At 41.7% G+C, this 24,523-nt stretch overlaps 1 protein-coding gene across 6 annotated transcripts in view; it reads right to left on the minus strand.

The window, feature by feature from the left end:
• Nucleotides 1-4,359: 4,359 nt before the first annotated feature.
• The window catches only part of MBNL2 (muscleblind like splicing regulator 2), a 156,058-nt gene continuing 135,894 nt past the window's right edge, over nucleotides 4,360-24,523 (minus strand). For all 6 annotated transcript variants that reach the window (XM_064585943.1, XM_045869619.3, XM_045869620.3 and 3 more), the window contains one exon: nucleotides 4,360-7,134. In XM_064585943.1, the coding sequence (XP_064442013.1) occupies nucleotides 7,007-7,134 (128 nt within the window). In that variant the 3' untranslated portion in view covers nucleotides 4,360-7,006. The remainder of the gene's footprint in view (nucleotides 7,135-24,523) is intronic.

The following is a 24,523-nucleotide window of genomic DNA, read 5'->3' on the forward strand; positions in this document are numbered from 1 at the left end:
TACTGAAAAGGCAACACACATCCTTTTGTTGATACTTTGAGATCTATAGAAACCAATCTTAATTCAGCCTCCTATTAGTTGTTGGAGGTGGAATTGTGTCCCTCAGGATGATTTATTGACCTCCCAGCCCCTCATACCTATGAATGTGACCTTATTTGGAAAAAAGGTCTTTGTAATTTATAATCAAGTTAAGATGAGGTCATGAGGGTGGGCCCTAATCCCATATGACTAGTAACCTTATAAGAAGATAACTTTAAGACAGAGACACGCAGGGAGAGGGCCACGTGATGACAGAGGTAGAGATTGGAGCGATCAGTTGTGGGTCAAGGAACATCAAGGACTGATGGCCACCAGCAGAGGCTAGGAAGAGACACGGAAGGATTCTATCCAGAGTCTCAGAGGGAACGGGAACCTCAATTCCAGACAGCTAGCTTCCAGAACTGTGAGAGAATACACTTCTGTCGTAAGCTACCCTCTATGGGGCTTTGTCATGGTAGCCCGAGGAGACTCATACAGTGGTCTTCATCCTTTCTCTGCTGTCCCCAGCTTTATTCTTCCTTTTCTGCTGCATGGAAAGCTTCTTGAGGGCAGGGATTGGACTTTTGCTCATGTTCACATCCCTTGAGCAGCTTAGCAGTGCTTAGTCAGAGCTCAGTGAGCATTTGTTGAAGTAATTGTAGGCTTCCATAGCAATAATGTGGCTCATTATTTGTGAGTATAAATTCCCTATAATTTGCCTGTCAGCTTTTGACATTGTCATCGAGGAAATAGAAGAGGTGCCTCTAGGTGGCCAAGAGATGTTTGGTTAGAAAGAGGAAATAAATACTTACAGGGAAACACAAGAGCTTATTTTAATATTATTTTAAGAACAGTAACTCCTATTCACCGAGAGTTTGCCACGTGTCGGGCTCAGTTCTGTGGTCAGTGTATCTTCTTTTATTTAATCCTTATAACATCCTGGTGAGGTAGATCCTATTGTCAGCTCCAGCTTCCTGACGAAAAACACTGAAGCTTAGAAGCTGCAGAAAGCAGAGTGGAGAGTCCAGTCCGACTGGAAACTTTGCTCTTGACCAAATAAATGACTGTTGTGAAGTGCAGACCCTGATCTTCCCTTTCTGCAGAAGCGAAAAAGCTTCAGTTCTATGTTTATGGCTGATAATGTGGTAGGCGGCTCTCCCTGTAACCGTGTGCCATGTGTGTGTCTGAGAGTGCTGAACAGATATTTAATCTGTAGTGTGTTTGTTATTTCTGTGTATATCCTATCAGTTTGCTCGGACCTAGGCGGAGCAGAGGAAGCAGGTCTTTCCTAAGCTGCCATGCTACTTGGAGCGTACTTTTCTCCCTGTCGAAAACCCAGGTTTTAAGTGAGTGGCTTCCCAGCTCTGCACTGCAGAGCCTATTGGAAGCTGCAGCTCAGGAGCCGAGAGCCCCCAACAATTTGGGCACTTACCTCCTGTTTCGCCAGTGTGCTTCTGTGGGGTAACCTCTATTTGAAGGAGGGCTTCTCTAGCCAAGGAGAGTTAGTAAACTTCCCTAATTTAGACTATTTTAGTTTACACACGAAGACTGATAAATAAACTTCTTCCTGTGTTTATATAAACCAAAGCCCTGGGAAAACCCCAGTCAAGTTATCAGAGAAAGGAACACCACCAAAACCTAACATGGCGGACTCTCTGGACACAGTTGGATTTTAGAGCTTATGTGACCCATGTGTGATCTTTATCCAGAAATCCTTTCTTTCCAGGGGCTGCTTCATCATGACTTAATGGCATGTCCTTATTGAGAAAATCACAATGGCTTTTGTTATTTTTGATTTCAAGAGAACCATATGGAAGCTTGATGAAAAAAAGAAACACAAAACAAAAAATGATAACACTGGAGAGATGATACAGTGTAAGCTTCCTTCCAGTCCCCTCTGGTCTTAATATAAAGAATTGGGCTCCATCCTAAATCTAGAAGAGTACTTTGCAGCCATAGCTTCAAAACATTTCATAAATCATATTTTTGTGATAGGGAAGAAAATCTGTTTATATAACCTAGTAATGGGTTCTTATTATAGCTTTACCTTAAACCTGGATGGATGCTTTACTCTGAATTCTTTTCTGAAATTTTGACTCGGAGGATGCTACAAATACAGCTCGTGGCAACCTGAATTAAGACAAGCCGGGGTTTCAGAGTTCTGCCACTCTAAGTCATCTTGGAAGAGTTACTTAATTTTTATGAGTCTTGGTTTCTCGTCTGCTTGATGGGTATAATAGATCCCCCATAATGCTAAGGATTATGTCAAGTGTATATGAACCAAACAAAGTTACTGTCTGGTCATACCCTATCATGAAAACGTCTAGATGGGTTTTCACCAAATTTGGAGGGGCTATCTTAAGGGTTTGATTAAAATACAGGCCAAGTAGCACATAGGACATTTACTTTGTGGGAGAGGGTGGTGGCTAAAGGGACGCCTCCAATGGGTGGGCAGTTGTTTTTCAAAATAGCTGAATGAGAGGGAGATGCAGTTGGAACGAGCCAGGCCAAGGTTTTTGGTCATTCTGTGGGCAGACCCTGAAAGGTAGTGTTGATCCAGAATGAGGCTACTTCTCACAGCAGAATCTCTGTATGCCTTGAGTAGGAATCTTTGTAGTAGTTAGAATTTACTTATCAGTTATTAGTAATTCTCGTCAATGACACAGGATGGGCTTGTTGAAAGCCTCTACAGACCGTTTAGCTTAGGACTTGGCACATAAGTGGGTCCCCGGTGAATATTCTCAATTGCACCCTGTCCTCATTCCTGCCATCCAGCTCCCCCACCAAGAGCATGTAGGGAAATCATTATTATGTTTCATTTTGTATAAATCATACTTAGTCATAGTGACTCAGTCATTTCTGTGGAGATGGAACAGTCCAACAGCAATAAAAGCCTAGTATTTTAGATATACTAGGATGTTTTTTTGGGGAAGAAATCATTCTTTAGCAAGGCAGGATTTTATTCCCACAAATATTAGAATATTGAACTATGTTTTTGTTTGCCTGGCTGCCCTAAAATCTTTAAACTGTTGCAAAAGAATTCGGATTAATAATGAGAGAGTATATTTCTGGGTTTGAAGCATTATTTTTAATTTGGGCCCCCCCAAATTGACATAACCCTTCTCTATTGGCAGGTAATTGTAGAATAATTGATATTTTATATTTAACTATTTTCTATGCGGAAGAGGCAAACTAGTTTTACTCTCTCGGGTTTAAGTTTCACTTTCGATTTTAATGTGGTTCCATGAAAAGTCAGTCTACTGATTGAAATGACACTTCATAAAACCAGGTGTGAAAATTTTAAGTACAGTTGGTCTTAGATCTTTCCCTTAAGATAACAACTTGTTCCCCAAAGTTGATACCTTGAACTTAACAGAGAATGTTTTCTTGTCATGAGCGTCTGATGTGATAGCAGCTTTTCTTCTGCGTTACTGTAAAAACATTGCTCGTCCAGAGAGAGAGCCAGTTTTTCAAACATCCACAAAGATGCGAATCCCGATGGCACAGGTTAAAAATTACAAGCGCCTTTATTATTTAAGCATCTGCCCGATCTGTTGGATGTTGGTACTCTCCCTTGTGACGGGGTATCACAACCACTCAGAAGGCTGAGGCTTTAAACCTGCCCTGAAAGAAACCTTCTTGCCCCCCCCCCCCCCCCCGGCCCCGTTCCTGCCTTGGCCTGTACAGGAGGTGATTTCTGCCAACCTCTGCATGACAAGGACCGTTCCAAGCCAACAGCTAATACCCCCCTCCTTCAGAAATACTGTTGGGCCCAATGGGCTGAGGAAGGAGAAAGGAGAGAAGGTGCGCACCACCTCGTGGGGGAAGTCTCTTTGCCGAACACCTGCCCTCAGGTGCCATGCTCAGCTCTTGTCGTCTCCTTAACCCACCTGGCCATGATCGTCTGCAGGGAACAGGACTCACCATTCTGCCTCTTTCTGCAGCCACAGCTGTGAGCCATGTCGTCCAGTCAGGCTCTGGCCAGAAGCCTGCCCGTCCTGCGGGTTAGTTGGCGCTTTCTTGTCTAAATGAAACGGATATTTTGTTCCCATTTGGTTACTAATGTTCTCTTCATTATCAGGCAGAATCCTGAAGAGGAGGGCCGAGTGGTGGGATTTACCTTTATTTCTAATTTCAGAAGAACTTCTAAAATGATCCCTTTAAATTGCTTTTCTTACTGTTAAAAAGCCAAACCTAAAAGCAAAACCCATCAGTCTCCCATTTGAAGACCAGAGCTTGCTCTCCTTTGAAGTCACCAAAGGTTTTCTACGCGAATGTGAAGACTGTTTCGTTCGGCTGATTATCCATCCGTCTCCACACAAAAAGGAGGAAGACTAGAAATCCTTTTAAATGCTTCTTTTATTTCATTGGTTGTACATTGGGTGAGTGAACTGAATATTACAACCAAAACATAGAGTTGATACAAATTAGACTCCTGTTTACACTGTAAGGTAATGAATGAGGGAATTCTTTAAGTGTTACAGAAAGATTTAGTAGAAATGTTACCAGTGGTATGGCTGAAAGAATATTTCTGTGAAGTGCTGTTATATCCTGAAAACCAAGAGTGAAATGTAGTTCCCACACAAGTGGCGAGTTCATCTCTTAACTACAGTATTTGTTGAATTGCTATCTTCATGTCTTGGATACTGGTGATTTTATTTTTGTAATTAAACAAAGCATTTAAGATTTATTCATCATAGTCAGACTTCTGAATATAAACAAACTTTTGGCAAATAATATTTATACAGAAAAATAGTTTTAGATCCTCTCAAATCCCAGAATTATTCTATAAAATTACATTATAAATAAATAAAAAGCAAAATCTGTTGTACATATATTTGTACATCTATGCATTTGCCTTGCCTCCTCCTTATTGTAAATGGCATATTTATGACTCTTTGCATATTATAATCACAATTCTGGAAAATGGATATCATAGTAAAAATACAGTCTTCTATATTTGTCTGGGGATACAGGTGATGTTTCTGATGCTCCCATTATTAAAGGGCTGAAAATAGCTGTGTGCTAATAATTTTAAAAATCAAAATCATGAAACAAAAGAAAGACACCGTGACAACAATTAGTCTACAAAAATATTTCAGTGATTCCTGTAATTTATCTTTTAGTAATGTATACTATGTTTTCAATGAGTTTAAGTGAAATAACAAAGAAAGAAAAAAGAGGAAAACAAGTTTGAATGTTTTAGGTAAGTTGTAGCGTAACTACATTGTTATAGTTGAGAAAATTACAAAGATCAATAATACATAAAGATGAAACTACCAAAGAAATACAAATTAGATACAATACTTTCCCACAAATTAAAACAAATGCCACGATACAAGCACGATGTAAGATCACACTTAGAATGTGATTTTCTTTCGATGGGGTTATCAAATCTACAATATAAGATGGTCATTAGACATCGACTGACATGAATTAAAATGGTGGATTTCTTTTTTTTCTCCAACAAAAATGATATGGTTGGTGCATCTAGTTTTCAGAACAGGCGGTGATGCCAAAATTTAAAATATTTTACATTCAATCTCAAAAGTCAAAATACTTCAATCACTAGTATGTTCACAAAGAAAATGGATGTTTTAAACAATTACACATAATATTCATTTATAACAGCTGTTTTGTTTTTTAAACAATAATTTAAAAACTATGTAGGTACTGTATAGGCTATGTGCAACATATAAAATGTGAAATATGAAATATTTGGTACGATAGTGCTTAAAATAAACTTTAAAACAAACTTTCTGAACAAAATTTAATTGTATCGCTATTACCTTGAAGATCAACCAAGTATTTAAAAAAGTAAACAACATTAAAATATGTTTCATCCATATATAGTATATATATGTATGTGTATATATAATATGTATGTACTTGTATTAAAGTTTTTTATACTTTTGAGACATAAAATATGCTTTAAGGTGAAAGAATTAAAAGAACTTTTTTTTCCATGCTGTAGTCAGTTACAACCCTTTAATCCAACTTTTGAAATGCAAAACAGTAATGGATTTTTTAAAAAGTGAAACTATCTACTTTTTGTTTACATAGTAATTTAGATTAAAGTCACAGTCAAATTTTCAGTGACTAAACTCAAACTTACTTAAATTAGAATATTATACAGATCTCCTCACCTACAGCTTCGTTGTTTGACTAGGTTTTTAGTTTCGAAGTTATTCTGTAACAGGCAACCGGATGGTGAGTTAGTTTTTCCAACTAATCCCTTAGATTAGACTGTTGGCATGGGCCTCGTTCTTGTCAAGCTGGATGAAGTCTGGCAAAATCTAGGCACTTCTACAAAGTCTCTCTTATAAAACAACTTTAAAAATATACTTGTAAAATAATACCTTCAAGACTTTGTTTGGTGGGGTATGAAGTTCATACCGTGCAAAGTTTCTTTTTCAATCTAGTTAATGTTATTCTAGAATCACACGATTCAATGCGGCATCTCCGGGCAAACCAAATACCACACTGTGATGTGTCCCCCATACTTGTGCTTGAATTTCCATTCAAATTTTAGACCTGAAGGACAGGCGTCAGTTTTACTTCACTTCTCACCTTTGCTGCAGCATTCATGTTGTGAAGAAGCGAAACACATGCTTTGATCCGGTGGGTAAAGGAAATGACAGTAACTGGCGTTAGAATCGAACCTGCCCTCGGAACAGATTTCTTAACTAATGCTAATTGTTTATTGCTAACTTGGAAATATTCGCAATCGAAATGAGTACGTTGGTTGGGCTTTTCTGCATCAGCTATAGTTATGGAGATAAGACAATATTCCTAGGACAGAAACTATGTTTAGAAACCCTTGAAAAGTAAACTTTATCCTTTATGTCTTTAAACGTCACAGCTGGTCGCAGGTAGTTAACTATCTTAGGTTGGAATATACTAAGCATACCATATTTAATACTCATATATGATATAGCAGCACTAGCTTCTTACAGTTGTGGTCTGTCCGGAAGAACTAATTCTTTATTTAGCATGCAGTTTGTGGCAATTCTATTGAGGAGGAAACAGGATAGTATGTACAGTAACAATGTTTAGTTATTCTCAATGCAGATTCTTGGCATTCCATTCCGTGTCTGCTGATTATTTCAGAATTATCTGTTAAAGAAAAAGACAAGCGTGCTTTAGACATCCTTCTGTGAGGGAAAATAACGAGTTTAAGTTCTACTCTTTGCAAATAGGAATTTCCTTCAATTTCTCATTTTGATATATTTTCATCTTTTGAGGCAATCGTAATTTTGAGCAATCCCCACCCTTCATGTCGAAAAACTTTACACATCAGCTCTCCTGCCTTGTAGCTGCTGTAACAAATGGTGATTCGAATGCACACGATTGTATTTTCTGTGAAACTCTGACAGCGTGTATGTGGGCATGCAGTGTGCTTAGGCCCTGATCTCCTTTTCTAGTTTCTGCTTCATGTCTCTTTCTGATATGTTCCCATTATCATCCAATTAATATTTGCTAAGGTGATCAGGGAGTCTAATCAGAGAATTAGTTTGTACGGGGAAAGTTGTGGGAAAAGTTTAAATATATTTTAAAATGTATAATAAGTTAAGTGTTATTTATTTGTTAACTTGCATATAACATTCAGAGATGTGTTCCCATCAAAAGTAATTTTGTTCCCAAGGTATAATAACCACCAGTTTCAAATTCAGGGAACGTCAAAGGGAAAAAGGGGCAACATTCTAATAAAGCAGTTACAACATTCTAAATAAATCCAAAAGCACAGACAAAGCTAAACTATCAAATGCAAATCGTGATCCCAGGAGCCTGATTTCCAAGTTCATTTCCAACTCCATACCTTTGCAAAAGACAGGGAGTTTGCCCTGTGTGACCCAGTCCTCTAAATGACAAGCTTTTAAAAAGCCAACCTTTTAACAAGTTCTAACAAAAATATTCTTTGTTCAATGCTTCATCCAAACTTTGTGCAATTAATGAAATATTTACTCATTAAACTGCCAAGAGTCTATGTTTAGGAAAAAAAAAACAGTGAAAATTCTTTATGATCAAGCTAATATTCCTGCACACTGGGATCCAATTCCTAATAAAAGCCTCATTTCTATGTATAATTTCTCATCCCATTATGTTAGAATTCACGTATGTGGATACTTTTCCTTTTAAGTGGGTGCTCCTGCAGTTTGCAAAGAACAGCTTTAGTATATACTCAAATAGTACCAACTCAAATAATTCCTCCCATGAAATAAATAGGAATATCCTTTAATTTACTGGAATGTACAGATTTATATGGAAGTGATAAAAGTAGAGGAAGAACTCATTTATATTAAATATTTATACTAAATGGAAACTCAAAACTTCAAAGTTCCTGAGAATTTAAAATTAATTGGGAAAAATTGCATTGTCTCATATAATGATAGACAAATAAAAATGAGATGTAATGATTTGATATGTAAATATTATCACAGTATCTTGGAATAGCCACTGCCAATTGCCAATATCAAATTCGTCAGATGGTTCTATTATAACTTCACTTTTGGGTTCAGATATTTGATTATTAAATAGGAATTATTCTATTTCATCCCTTAGCTTCAATTCAATACTATCTGTAAGGTTTCCAAATTAAGAACATGCCCCGGGACATCAAATTGTGTCTTTTTCTCTTTCTTCTTTCCTTTTACTTTAGCAAGACTCTAAGATATTTATGGCACAAAATCTTGCAAATTCTTAAATAATATATATTTTGGAATATATTCACATCCTTGCTTAGTAAGTGACACTAAACTGCCATATAGAATGATATTCTTAAGCACCCGGAAAGAAAAGTATTCTACAGAAAGCCTAGCAATGGGCTATTATAGAAATTAGTTACAGCAATGCTTTGGACTCATACCTAACAGAGAGACATGTCCAACCACCTGGGTTTAAGTGAATGGTAAATTAACCTTGGACTTCACTCGGAGCATTACCTGGACTCACCCAGCTTGTCCTTCCCCTCTGCCCCAGCCTACATCGGATACATTATATGGATAAAGACCAAACACAAATAGCCGATACGTTATCAAGCTGTCTGCTATTACAGTGGCCTGGTGTCCAGGCCAGGAAACTCTGGCTCTACCCTGGTCTCTATCCTCGGCTACCTTATGGACTAACCTCTGCGGTGTTAAAAAAAAAAAAAAAGAATTACTCTCCTGGAAGCTGCAAGCTTCAAGAGGTCCAAGAGATTTGATTTTAGAAGGTAAGAAAGCTGTGAGTGTTTCATTTTTTGGGTGGTAGCATTTTTCAGGAAAACATAATTTGATTATTAATTTTTTTTTCTGAGAAATAGAGCTCGCTGGTACAATCTGAATTAAGTGTTCTCTGCAGGGTGGGCGGAGACAGTCTGGAAATGCAGACACGACTCCAGATGAGAAGCAGCTACCCTCTGAGTGTCTCTGAAATGACCTGCGGCCCATGTGCTTGCTGTTTCTGATGTCAGGAGACTAGTGTGACGTGAGACACTACAGGCCGGAGGGCCCACGGGGGGACAGGGCAGTTTCCAGCTGGGGGATAGCCCTGGAGGGAAGAGAAGAGCGGGGGGGGGGGGGGGGAATTAGGTGTACGGGCGGAAGAGTGTAGAGAAGCCATTTCAAGGGAAAGAGGGCTCTTCTGTCTAGTTTTAAATATGGGTTTTCTTTAGTCAGATTATATTTTTAATTTGCACCAAAGAAACATAATTTAAAATCAGATGAATAGGTCCATTTGTGTGCTTCCCTGTTGCCTCTCCAACTTTACATGGATATATGAAATATATTCTATACATAAAAACGTCTTCAATCTCCATTGTAATTTTAATGGGCAGCAGGATCAAAACCTTTAGAGGGTGTCTGAGTATTTCAATATAGGTACGAAACGTGCATTCTTAAAAGAGCAGGCTGGGGGCGCCTGGGTGGCTCAGTCGGCCGAGAGTCCCCTCTTGATTTCGGCTTAGGTCATGATCTCAGGGCTGTGAGATCGAGCCCTGCACCCGGCGTGGAGCCTGCTTAAGATTCTCTCTCTCTCCCCCTCTCTCTCTGCCCCTCCCTGCCTGTGCTGTCTTTATATGTGGCCCTGAAACATGGGCTATGAATCTGATATTGACAAGTCCTGATCCTGAGCCTGTCCATTTTAAAGTACAGTTAATTAAATCACAGTTCACCAAAGTGACCTCGACAGACCGGCTGATTGGCATCCTTCCTGCCCTGTGCTCACCAAAACTGAGACCAAAGTTCCTTTCTCAGCCTCCAGGCCCTGCAGCCTGTGTTTTCTTGGAAGGGGCAATGGAAAATTCTCCTGGGGTCTGCCAGAGCGAGTGTAAGTCAGAGAGATGGCTACCACGTTGGGTCCCCCAGAAATCCCCTCTCTGAAGCCTCATTGTGGGTTTTGTTTTAATTTCAGTAGATGCCCCCTTGATTTTCCAGGGGGCTGTGAGTGGTTTTTGCCAGAACCCTGAGAGCTAGGTTAGTATTGCCAGTCATACTGTTGTAGACATAGAGAAGGCAGCGCAAGTTTGCACGACGTCAAAGTGCTTGTGCAAGCCAGTGTGAGTTAGGGATGTTAGCTCACTCCTCCTGCTGGCACGGAGTCCCCTCCAGGGTGTAGTGACAGTCTGCACTGACCAGGGGAAACAGTGGTTCCGAAGGCTCTACCTCTCACGGCGCCAGTGGAGATCAGTGCTCAGAACAGCCGTGGGAGCCTGGGAACCAGGGAGAGGGGCGGCCATGGGGCGGGGTCCAGAGCAAACCGCGAGCAGCGACTGTGCCAATGGGTAGAAACCGCGGAGGGACCGTGGGGCTGAAGGCCTTGCCTGCGTGACAACCACACCCTACCCCGGGGCCTCCTCCAGACGGATGTCGCACACACGTCTGCTCAGGGCGGCGGAAGCCCCTCCCCAGTCACAGGTCCAATGTTCCAGCTTCTGAGGACCCTGGCACCATATATGACAGGGCAAAAATCAAATGTATTGAACAGGATGTACTTCTGTTCATCTTTCTGACAGACTCGCCTCTTAAATTTAAGGATCTTCTCATATAAGGAGAACCATGATGAACAAGGGGGATAAACGGCTAACATAAGATTTTAGTAAATCGGGTATGGTAAATCAAAATTCTGAACTTTGGAAAGGATTACTTTTCATTCCTGTCTCGACTAAAAGGAGAACACACAAAAAATGGGACTAGCTGATGCCCACGAAATCGGCAATTCTATTTTTAAAACAAAGACAGGCTTGAGCTCAAAGCACTAGTGCATGCGTGAATCTTCGGTGGACCCTCTGGTCGGAACAAGAGTATCTGTGATGCAAAAATGTAAGTTGGCTGCAGTGGAATCTACATGTTAATTAGCATGTCCTTCAGGTGGTCGGATCTCAGAATCAGCCGATTCTGCTTCATCCTTAAATTGTTCCCATATGAACCCAGTACACAAGTAGCCTAATATTTATTTACTGTAGACAAAGCGTGAATGGCCCCAAGGAGCATCAGATGGGTTGCTTTCCCATGAAATGTGTGGGTGGGCAGTCATTTAATAATCTCTGCGTCCTTGGTGAAGTGCCTACCACTGACTCGTGGTGCAATGGCGGTCAAGTTTATTAAAAAGAAGACTGGGTCCCTGTATGGTAAACCTATGGACTGGGGGGCCCCAGCAGTGAGTGGGTCAGGTAGGGAGCGTGGCAGATGGAAGGCCCCGTGCCTACAAGGAATGGAGGAGCAGCTAATCAGCTCCAGCCAGTTGTTATGTGCAGAAACCCGCTCGACCTTACACTGCTTGACCTTTCCATTTTCCAAAAGAAGCTGGAAATTCAGCAACTAATTCTCATTACAGAAAATAACTGTGTGGTCCAAATATCTCTTTAGGCTGTGTCCTCTTTGAGCCTTACCTACTGGGAGGAGCTATCCACTAAGCCTGGATCGCTAGCTTCCTGAGCCCGGCAGAGGCCAAGGCTGTAGGCAACACAGAGGGAGCCAGCAGTCACTGCTGCTGGGCGGGATTGGGGGAGGGGGTCTAATGGGGAGTTAATCCTGCAACTTGCACACATCGCACTTTCACCCAAAGGAACAGGGTACTTGACCAACAGGCTCCCTCTAAGAAAAAACTCCTGTCCCTCCCTTTACTGATTCATCAAATATGAAATACCCACATTGCCTTGTCTCTTCCAAGATGATGATAGATTTTGGCTGAGCCATCTATACGCCCTGACCCTTGCTGGACACTTGAAAAAGAACTGACTAGAGTGAGAAATGCACTTGGTTGAAAGCCAGACAGTCTGTGCAGAGGCTGAAACACTGAACTTGAGTGCGTCAGCACCATCAACTCAACCGCTGAACTGACTCGCCCTCGTGCCAGATGGGGTCAAAGAAGACAAGTCAACATAGCATTTCTCCCGGGCTTCAGAGGCACCAAGTATTACCACTTTCTGAGTTTTCTACCTTGTGACGGATATCCAGGAACTGAACATATGAATAATTATGACTTCTAGAAATATTCACACTTTTTATATAAATATGTTCATTACAAAGATTCAGGGACGTCAGAAGAGCTGTCTTTTAAAATATTAGCTCAATATTAAAGTATGCCGGAACGCTTACTGCTTGCCTTAATTGACAGGAAAATCATTTCAGTGAAAAGACCCAACTGTTCCTATGGATCCAAACCACAAAACAATTAGAAGAGAGGAATAAGGTTTGACTTCAGTCCTCCTGCGGAGAGCCATCCAATAGTGTCTTTGTAGTGTGGGGTTTGAAGATGTGGATAAAATAGGCCTTATAAAATATTCGTGTGGTTTTGCCGAAATCTGAAGGCATCTGAATAGCACTCGCAAGGGATCTCAAGTGGACATTTCCAAGCAAGGCTGTTGCATTAACTGGGTCTGTGGCAAAACTGAGTTTTCTAAGAATGAGGCAGTGTTCTATTCACCTTTATATCCCTAATGTCTGGGATAGGGCTGGGCACGTAGGAGGCATTTATTAACTGCTGGGTGCACGGAGGGCTGAGTCAACATTTACTGAGGACTCAAGAGCACAATGCTGGTATTAGCAGGTGGCCAACAGACCACTCACAAGCGAGACATAGAAATGGCGGCAAGGAGAGGAACCCTCTGGACAATAGGTATCTCTGCTGTCTTTCGGGCAAGTTAAGGATTCGGAAATATCCAAGGAAAACAAACAGGCCTCTCCTTCCCCTGCTCCCTGTTATAGACAGGTAAGAGGAAAAATCTTCCAGGCTGGGGGAAGAATCACTCACAAATATGGAAACATGGCAGATAAACAAAAATGCCACCTGAAGAAAACTTCTAGACTTGGTTGATTCCTTAGAAGTCTTCTTCCACAGTTAGAAGGCCCTGTTTCCTTGGAATGTAATTTTTAAGAGAATGTTTCACTCTCTCCTTAAACAGAACTAATTATTAATTTTAAAACTGAAAACCGAATGGAATTTCCTAAAACTATGGCCAAGCTAAGGAGGCTTGCCTGTTGCTCGCCATCCTAATAGCTTTTTTTTTCCCTACAGTTATTTTCTTTTTATTCTGTCATGCATGTTTCTCTTCACTGCTATCTCCCGGCACCCCCCCACCCCCCAATCTCTCCACGGCTTAATATTCTCTCCATCTTTTCCTAGTACTCCACACCTCTTCCCTATGGCAGTTGCTACTGTCTGAAATTCCCTGATTTTGTCTGAGAGGCCAAACTTACGAAGCATTTTGATTGAAGTAAACTGTACAAAGGCGGAGGGACGTTTGTAGAGTTTTGGCTACAAAATAATTCTGGACTTCATCACAGTATGGATTACCAAAGCCAAAAGCAAATGTCTTTGGTTTCTGTGAACATAGCATTATCAGAGCAAGTCTAACGATACGTGTTAATAAATGAACACTTTTAGGCACTTTGGCCGATTTCAAGACTATGCGTAAACTTGAAGTGCATAAACAATTCAAAGGTAATGAGCGGTACATAAAAAGACACTTTGGAAAGTAGTCCTATTCATTATCTGGGGGGAGTATTGTTCTGAGAGAAGGCAGCGTCTTATGCCATATTTGCCTTGTTTTCAAAACGGGTTTTTATGAATACAGGAAGAGCACATTTTGGGGTGGTGGGAGAAAATTCTCACACATGACAATGGGTTTCACTCTTGAGAAGGGCAGCCTGAGGCTGGCCCAAACGCCCCCAGTATTTAGCAGACCTTAAAGAGCAGTACAGTCAGGATTATTGTTTCGTCCTCTGTCATCAACGGAAAGTTTACATTCAAAGTTCTAATTCCTTTGTTTTTAATGACATCATTTTGTTGAGGACTCATTTCTAATATCTTCCCATTAGTTGAACAAAAAGATTTTTCAGATATACCCTTCCAATGTATGAAAAACTATCACTTAAAAATATTAATAATTGAGTTTCTGCACAAAAGGCAGTAACGATGGCCTCACTGAAGATTACTGACCAGGGTCTACACTGACAATTTATATTATTCTGGACAAAATAGGTACAGGGAAATTTTTGATTTGAGTAAGACTGCACTCTTCGCATGAGTCCATGTCACACGTGGAAAAATCTAGACTCTTGTGAGAATGGGGTGAGACTTCAGTCACGATTCCCTTTTCTACCCCACACCCAGCCTCAACCAGTCCAATTCCCTGGAGGGAATTCTGAGGAGCATTTCTGCTGCTTTTACAGTGAGACAGGAATCTAGCCCTTAGATTGTCTAAAAATCCGTACATCACCCAAGGGTGATTCTTTCTCTTGTAGGATAATAAATGAGGAAGCAGGAAAAGGCATAGGGGACACTTTTCGTTGCTTCCGCCAGTGCTCTCTAAGTGTTTAAAACAAAAACACATTCAGGAGTGTTGTGTGCTTGTTCAGGAAGAGAGGAGCTATGGGACCATGTTTGCTCTGCAAGTGCCAGAGGAGGTCAGAACAACAGGAAAACCAAACCAAATCCTAGACTGGAAGGGCCCCTACAACAGCCAGGAAAAAAGGAGGCAGATCAAATATGGCATCCATGGGAAATGGGCAGGAAGGTGGATGAAAGTCCCTGGTTGCCTGGCAGGGACAAGTCCCAGATTTTCTCTTCCTATTCCTGCCCAACGTTCCTGACTCCATACCGTACATCTCATCCCCACCCCACCAAACTTCCCCGGCAAACATCCGAGTCACGGAATTCACGGGGGTGATGGTTCCTCTACTCGGGCAGGTGGAGAAGGTGAAGGACTTTTCCATCACATAGCTGTCCGGGGCTTTGAGTTAGGCATGTGCTTTTGGCCTCTGTCTTGCATCTCAAAGATACAGAAACATCTAGGTACGCGGTATGTGGCCTGTTCCATGCTGTTAATACAGTATTATCCTTGAGCAATGTCGCGAGTGAAGTAAACTCTGATAGGCCAACCCGGAGACCTTACCATCAAGTTCATCACTGTCTCTATAGGAAAATTATTTTGAGTCTTAAACCAAGTGACAAAGGGAATTCTGAATAAATATTTTTAAAATTAGGGCCTGTCTACGTATTAAAGGAGGCTAAATTCCTCTACTGTATCAAGAAACAATAGATAATATTTGGGCCACACTATTTAAGAAAATACTCTAAAACATTATAAGAAAAATTATAAAACATTTCTCTAAAACTATCACATTTAGAATATTTTCCCTGAGATGCGTGGCATGGGAAGCTATCTGGGATTAAATAGGCCACCCACATCGGAGGCTCTTTCACTGAAGGTGACCTCTGGGCATGAAGGTGGAATCCAAGAAAGCTTTTTTATACCTTTAAAAAACTTTATGCAGCAATGGAAATGAAAGTTCAAGGGCAGTCATTTATACCTGCTCTTTTCAATATGGGATTTTACTCCCAGTAATAAATTGAGGATTTGGGCCCAGAAAAATCACAGAAACAAGATCCTGTTGGATTCAACATCAAGTCCTCAATCCTGCTCAATACCCTGCTTTTGTATCCACCACCATTATGTCGGACTTAGAATCCTGAGCACATTTTGGCTGTAGTACTCATTTTAACTGTGGAGCAGAATGTATAATTCAGCCTGTTGACAACTGGCTTTTAGGACACTAAAGGCAGGAAAGTAAGTAAATGCGAAGATTCAGCAAAAGGAACAGTGAGATTAGTGTGACACATGAAGCATGTCTCTGTGTGTCGTAATCATCTTGTACATTTTGGGAACCGGTAGGATGACACTGCCATCTAACAACATTTCCAGCAAAATCAGTGGTCTTTTTCTATTTTAGTTCTTTGCCTGTACGTTTGTGTATGTGTATCAGAGAGAGAGAGAGAAAGAGAGAGGTTGGTTAAGAAAACTACTTAATTGTGTGTAAAATCATGGTGCAAAGGAAAAATCAGAGTCCCGGAGTGGAATTTCAGGAGGCTTGTCTGTGCCACCATCAAGCTTGGTGACCCTCTGAGCCTCAGTTTCCTACTTTGCCCGTTACCACACGGACACCTCTGGTGGGGAGCTACACCAGGTTACCATCTGTCTTCCCTAACAACTGCGAGGAGGAGCCAAAATACCATGGTAGAATAGATGGCAAAATGGAGACCCCCCAAATAAAGAAAAAATACAAAGAAAGCACCTATATTCTCTTTTATTTCTTTATTGCTGTCCTCTGTCAAAACTCAGTGGCTAAGACCATCCTTTTGGCATTTCTGCTTTTCGAGATGATCCTTATTAGTTGATCACTTTGACAGGAATTATTTGCATGTTGGTTTACTGCCTGTCTCCCTTATTAGGTTAGACTCAGGAGAACAGGGACTGTTTTGTTCGATTCTGTATTCCCAGAATTCTGAATTACACATAGTAGGTGCTTAATAAATGTCTGTTGAGAAAAGGTATGAAGGTGCGTTGCTGCTGAGTCAACAGTGGGTTTCTGTTATGGCCTGGCATCTCAGGATAGACCCAGCTTCCACCAAGGATGGCTCACTGAGGAAGGATTTGCATTTGCACTCAGGTACCTGCTTTATGAAAACTCTTAAAGGAAAACACAGCAATAAGAGAATTTTTAATGTAAAAAGAATAACTCTGTGCTATGGATTTAATAGAAGTACAATCAGACATTTTCTTTCCAATCCTACTCCCTGCTTCTTTGGAGAAATGTCTACTCAGATCTTTTGGCCAATTTAAAAATTGTGGTAAAACAGGCATAGCTTAATATTTGCCCTTTTAACCATTTCTAAATGTATAGTTCAGCGGCGTTAATACACTCGCCCGTGAGCAACCATCACCACCAGCCATCTCCAGAACTCTGCAGCATTCCAAAACAGACCTCTGTACCCAGTAAACAATAACTCCCTATTCCCCCTTTACCCCAATGCTTATTTCCTGCTTCCCTCTCCTTCCCATGTTTGGCTTCAACACGGGATCCCTGGCTCTCTGTGTCACACCTGAGTCATCAGCAACTTGCTAGGTTCACTTTCTAATTCACTCCCTGCCTTGCTTACAGCCAAACAACTTCCCAGCGGCTCCTTTGAGTTGCCTCCTCCAGGCCACCCCAAACAACCACTCCCAAGTAGTGATGTTCAATTAATCTGAGACTGGTATGAAGGTAAGGTTCTGCGGAGACCGTGGAGAAAAACAGTATCTCTCTTTCTAAATTACCATTGTTTGAAAAAGTCCTGGTTGAGAGGACACCTCTTGGTAGACTCTTTCTAGCCAGAAGTTATTTGCCACTCTACCATTCTGGGAAAGGGTGAGATGGTGCCCTTGTCCATCTGTTTTCTAGCTCTTGTTTACTGGACTGAAATTTGAATTTCCCTGTGGTTTCATCAAGCAACAGTATTTTCAGACTATTTATGATATTGAACTTGGATTTCAAAAAGGCTTGCTTCTATTAGAACTTTCTTCTTAAATGGTTAAAACTTCAAAAACTAATAGTGAAACTCAATAGTTAGAAGTTTTTAAGGGAACCATATAAAGAAGTTCATCCCGATCCTACACTGACCACAAGCTCCAATCTCATTCAAATGTGGTGGAGACACAGGAGAACAGGATTTGGAGGCAGGCAAACCTGATTTCTAAAACTGTCCAGTCAACTTCCTACCTGCTTGAATCTTAAATTATTCTTTAAGATTTGCTCTCCTCTGGAAAATGGATAAAACACTTCACAGAGTTCTGCTGAGTAGTAAATGAAATAATGTACAGCAAGTATCTGATGTGTAATAATGCTTATTGGTAAGTGTTGGTTCCTTTCCCTTAAAGAGAAGGGGATAAATAAAATTTGGCTTCAGCTTCTATTTAAATGGGTATTCAAATAGTAATATTGTGCACTTAAATATTATATGATCTGTAGGGCACTCCGTCTGTGTTGGTAATAAACCTGATTTTGATGAGATTGAGATATGGAAAATGTCAAATACACTTACTTTCCTTTCTATATTTGCATATCCTGACCTGTCACTGACAACTAACTAAATATAGGCCGAATTTCTCTATTCATCAAAGTCTTGACCGTCACTCATATTGATCATTTTTCAAACTAAAATCCTTTATTACAAAAGCATCAGTAGCCATCAGTGTCTGATGATCAGTGCCCACTGCTGTAGAAAGTTCACATCGTATGAGAGGCAGGACCTCCCACAATTTAAAGTTAGATCCTGTTCAAGCCCAGTGTCTAGGCCCATTCCATGTGTTACCATGGGTAAGTGATTCAGCACCTCTTATTCTTAGTATTCCTCATCTCTACAGTGGGAGTCAAACACTGTCACTGACTCATGAGTTGAGAGGATTAGATCAGGTATTTAGTGAGTACCTGGGCATAGGAAGCATGTAAGACCACTGTTTTATTTGGTAATATTTCACCTATTTTAACTTCCTAGGCTAAGCTACAAAACATGAATATTTTGACAAGGTATATGTGGCATTTATTAAATATTTGTAGATCACTGTGCTTAGAGCAAACCATGAGTTATGGACACTTGTGCATACCGGTCTCGTCTACCACAGGTCTACACTTCTAGCTTCAAGACCTTCACCTCTCCTCTCCTGGATCTCACATACACCACAGACAGAGCCAGGGAACTTATGTTATGAGCTTATGTTAAAAAAAAAAAAAAAAAAAAGCAACTCTTAAGCACCCCTTTCCAAGGCAAAGAAATATGATGGGGTTTTCTTTTCATTCTTGACATACTCCTTAGATTTCCCTTTTTTAACTTCTTATTCAAGGCCATCCTTCATGTTGCAGGGGCCAGAGAAGAGCAAAGAAAAGGTGAACAGTAGGAATCGATTCAAATAATTCCTCTTCTCCCGAACTCTCATAACTAAAGTGGTTCTCTGGCTTCTTCAAATAATTTTGGTGTAACAATGACAAATATTGAAAGAATGACTGGTGGAAGAACTACGAAATTATTACTGGAAAAAATATTTGGAGAAAAAGAAGGAATCAAGGTGTTAACAACCCTGGCTATCTTTTTGGTTCCTCAAAAACCTTTCTAAATTCTATGGCGGAAGCAAAGCTATTGATCATTCAAAAACAAATGTGTAGTTAACATACTCTTGTTGCACTGCGGTTTGACAGAGGACTAAGTGTGGTGTTAGGACACGAGTTTCTAACCCTTAAATAACTCTGAGCGAGTCACTTAACCATTCTAGGTCCTTCTTACTGTGCAATGGAAGATTAGGAGCTTGGGGATGTTCTGACTCTGGTTCTGCCACTGGATTGAAGATCTTGGACAAGCTTCTCGCCTTCTCGAAACTGCAATTTCCTCATCTGCATATTGGGGTAAGAACAGTCCCTTCCAGGGCCATTTTGGGTTTTAATAACTCCTGTGAAAGGCTTATTAGCACCATGTCTGGCTCTTGGAAAGCGCTCCATAAAGGAGAGCTGTTGAGTTGTCTGGGTGTTGTCTATGGGCTCTCTACTTTGTGGCCCCTTGGCTGACAATTTAAAACATGTTCTCAGGAAGGCAGTGTGGTGAAAGAAAAAGCAGTACTCTAGGAAGGACACAGATAACTGGGTTCTAGTCCTGCTGTCTTAATATTTGTGTGACTTGGATAAGCGGCCCTGCTGACCTGGGCCCTTCTTCCATATGTAACTTGCATCACAGTTTCCTTTTGTATATTGCTGTGGAGGTGTGGCAGGACTGCAGTAAATTTGCTCCTACAACTTACTGCCTTTCAGGACTAGGATGAGTCAATGGCGGTCTTGGGTCAGACCTGCCGTGCCTAATGTAGCCATGACTCTGGGAAAATGGGTGACATTTACAATGGCCAGCTTACTGATGTGCTCCCAGAAGGGCACTGTGGGGAATAGTGAAGAGTATCTGTATTTGATTACGGGAAGCTCATCGACATAAGCTCTGAGGATCTCGGAAAACTCCTGAGCGAAGGGCATGATGATAAGAATAATACAATTAGGTCACTGAAGGTAAAACAGACCAAAAGCGCCAGCATATCATACCTGATGCTGAGGCGTGCCAGATTCTAAATGCTAAAACAGCTATAGTTTTTCCAATGTCAGAAAACACCAGTGAACAAACTGGTCCTTCGTAGTACAAATAAAAGGGAAGATGTGTCCACAAGAACCATTCTTTCTATGTCAGTCATTGGAGAGAGGTCTTGTAGAAGGCTGGTGTGGCAGGGACAAGGAAGTTGGTAAAGGTATTACAGAAGCTGGAGAAGACCCTTAGAGAGCCCTGAATTTCCCTGATTCTTAATTATCTAACCCTACTCATATTTTCTGTTTTCTCTCTATCCCAATGTCATCTCTTCGGCGATGAAGTAGCTTCCTCCCCCGTGAACCTGACCTTGGCCTGTCTCAGCGAGTTTCTACCTGCTCACTTGCCATAGATCAGTGTTTCCAAGTCTCTCATTTAACACGTCACTGTCTAGCTCTCATCCTGCCCTCCCAGGCCCTCGGCAACTAACCCCTCCTCGCCTGCACAACTGAGTTTTCCAGTCCTGCCCAAATGCACCCTCCCCTCACTCCCACTCGCCACAGCATGGCCTACAACTGGTCGTTTGCCCCCCTGAGCTAGTGTCCACCCCCCTCCTATAGATCTGACAGAATCATAGCTGTTCTCTCTGCCTCTGCTGCGGGATAAAGTCCAGGACTGGTTCTGAAACGCCCGTCAGAACCACACAGGCTATTGGGGAAGAGGCTGGGTCAGGGGCAGGCATAGACTTCAGGGTCAGCTAGACTTGAGGTCAAATGCAGCTCTAGTACGGATTAGAGCCTAAGCCTTGATTCTGGCACATGTAAAAGGGGGAGAACAGGACGCACCCGACAAAGTTAAATACGAGAACGCACGTAAAGCAGGATGGTGGTACACTCAGGCCTATGGCTTCCATTTTCCCCTTACCCCACGCCCATCTCCAGCCCTTATATTTCACACTGGTTCTTCTCTGTCGAATTCCCATGCCTCCCTCAAGACCTACTCCTCAGCCCCTTTAGGGATAAGGCCCTGCCATGGAGGGCCTTACCCTCCCACGTAGTCCTCGACCATTTCGCTTTGTGACATTCCCTGACTGCGCCATGTTTCTCTGACTAGGCGGTAAACTCCAGGAAGCTACCAGCACCTCTCCACACTGGCGGCCTCCAGAATGATCAGCAGGCTCAGCCAGGTCTAGCCTTGGAGGCATGGCCTCAAGCAATGTGGCCCAGAGAGAATGCTAGCAGAGGCTGGGAGCCCAGGCTTAATGCCAACTGTCGGTGACACACAGTGGTGTCATCTCCAGTCAGTGAAGGAACGGTCAGGGTAGCTGGCTATCCCTCCTCCTCCTCAGGAAGCCGTGAGGATCTCTTCTCTCCATCTGCCCCCACAGAAAGCCTGGCGAGTCCCCAAACACGCAGGGAGCCGCGCGCGAGGGAGGGCAGTGGTGGCAGAACTTGGGGAGATAAATGCCTATGAATCAGAACTGTACTCTGTTCCCAACAATTTTTATTAAGATTGAGACCCCCCGGGGCGCCTGGGTGGCTCAGATGGTTAAGCGTCTGCCTTCGGCTCAGGTCACGATCCCAGGTCCTGGGATCGAGCCCCATGTCTGGCTCCCAGCTCAGCGGGGCAGGGGGTCTGCTTCTCCCTCTCCCTCTGCCTCTCCCCCTGCTTGTGCTCTCTCTCTCTCTCTGTCTCTCAAATGAATAAATAAAATCTTAAAAAAAAAATTTTAAAAGACTGAGACCCCATTCATCTTTCAACCCTTGAAAATGGATCTGAATTCCTGCCTTGTAGCTCAGCTCTCTTTCCTTACAGATCTAGAGCTGAAATAAACACACATACAAGATGAACTGTACATTCATTCTGCTCAAAAGAGAAAAAGCCCAAATTAGGAAAGTTGGGCATGATTTTGTTACCATCCACAAAAGCCCAAATACTCCTGGGACTAGAACTTCTCCATCTAAAAAGATTGCCCCCCAGGGGCGCCTGGGTGGCTCAGTTGGTTAAGCGACTGCCTTCGGCTCAGGTCATGATCCTGGAGTCCCGGGATCGAGTCCCACATCAGGCTCCTTGTTCAGTGGGGAGTCTGCTTCTCCCTCTGACCCTCCTCCCTCTCATGCTCTCTGTATCTCATTCTCTCTGTCTCAAATAAATAAATAAAATCTTTAAAAAAAAAAAAAAGATTGCCCCCCAAATTCCATCAAAATGCAAAAGAGGGTAAGATTTGAGGTATAGTAAGTAGGACAATCCACCAGGCAGTCAAGTTCCACATAAGGACCCTTGACATTTTCTCTTCAGCTGCACAAAATCGGAGCTGATATTATGTCTTTAGGTGCTATCTACAAAAGAATTCTACCCAAGTTTCTCACCATGAGGTATAAATTATTCATGAACAATGAAAATGTGCTAGACGACAACACTTAGGTAACTTAGCCTTTCCTCAGAGAATCTGCAGATACATTTATTAATTAAACCTCATGGTAGTTAGTCCTGCAAAGTCGCTGCTTCTGAAGCAGAAAACTAAAAGGTCTACTGTCTTCTTCTTTTCTGATTTCAAGAGAAAACATAATCTGCCTCTTGGCTCTCTGAGATCCAAGACCCACCTCTCCTCCAAAAATGTTTTGACCACACTTGATGCTAAGTCTGGTTCCCGATGACCTAGCCACATTGCGCATAGCACTTACACTCAAATTGCCAAGTAGCTGTAACCAACAGCGTTAACTGAATGCAAGTACCGCAATTTCAAAAAATCTGTGGGTTTTTTTTTTTTTTTACTTGAAGAGATATGGCAAGCTCCAATCTCCACCCTCCCTACACACACACACACACCACTCTTACTGCTGCCATTCTCCACAAAATCTTTGATGTGACAATTCTGTCTCATTCGAAGCAACCTGATCCATCACTGAAATGGAACCTCCTTCTATAGTTAGAACATCAGCAAAAAGTTTAAGGTGCTTAAGCTGCTTCCACGGTCTGAAGTCTAATGCTGAAATAGATGTCTCCACCCGAGGACTAGTCACCAGGGCTGGATTTTGACATTTGCTGTCTGGGCCTTTCTGGAGTGCAGTATAAGCTGGGCCCCAGCTGCTTTCCATAATCTGTTCCCGGGAACCAGCAAACTGGGAGGAAGGAGGAGTCTGAGCATCTGTACGTGGAGGCCAGTTACTACCCTATGTTCAGCAGAGGACTCTCACAGAAGCCTCCTCCAAGGCTTTGCAGAACCAAGATTTTTCTTATGAAAAAAAAAAAAAAAAAAAAAAAAAACAGGCTCCCAATGGGTCAGGTGGTGAATAGTGGGGAATGTTTAATGCCTCCTACATTTATCCGAATATAGTCCTGACAGATGGCTTTGCATAACAGATGTTTCATAAAACTCTCTGAGATGAGAGTTTAAGTAAAACATGACCTTACCTTTCTAGATTTCTCGCTTAGTACAGGCTAACTTACATTATCTGAAAATCTTTATACAAATAGTTTTGAAGTTGTGTTCACATTTATTTGTGAGAAGGAAGTAAAATCTGATGCTTTTAAGCTTTTTTCTTCCCTCTCAAGTAATCTGTAGCAGGTCAGATAAAGCGTAATGTTGTGAACCCGGTTGCATGTAATTATTTTATTTTTTTGATCCGACATTGCTGCTGTTGATTATCATATGCAATAAATTTATACCGGGCAGGTATGGAAAATGAGATTTTCTGACTTATCAAATATTCTAATAAATAGAAGGTCATGTGTGTATATTATTAACTAATTTTCAAAAACTCTTCCTCAGTTCAACTTTCTGTTGAATGGATTTAATCTTTGGGGGAGTGTTCAGAAGATATAAGACCTAGAGGTCAGAATTTTAAACCTGAATCATCATTTTTTGTAGATGTGATTTTTTTTTTTAACATCTTGCCAGAAATAGAATTTGTTTTCACCAGCTTTAAAGGTACTGGTGGGGTGGGTGCTCCATAAAAAGTTTTCTAATATCCAAGGGTAAGAATTTTTCTTCCTGGGGCACCTGGGTGGCTCAGTCGTTAAGCGTCTGCCTTCGGCTCAGGTCATGATCCCAGAGTCCTGGGATCGAGCCCCGCATTGGGCTCCCTGCTCCGTGGGGAACCTGCTTCTCCCTCTCCCACTCCCTCCTGCTTGTGTTCCCTCTCTTCACTCTCTC

This window comes from Mirounga angustirostris, unplaced genomic scaffold, assembly GCF_029215605.1.
Source record: "Mirounga angustirostris isolate CCGP_5_RB_7025 unplaced genomic scaffold, mMirAng1.0.hap1 SCAF_3, whole genome shotgun sequence".
NCBI lineage: Eukaryota > Metazoa > Chordata > Mammalia > Carnivora > Phocidae > Mirounga > Mirounga angustirostris.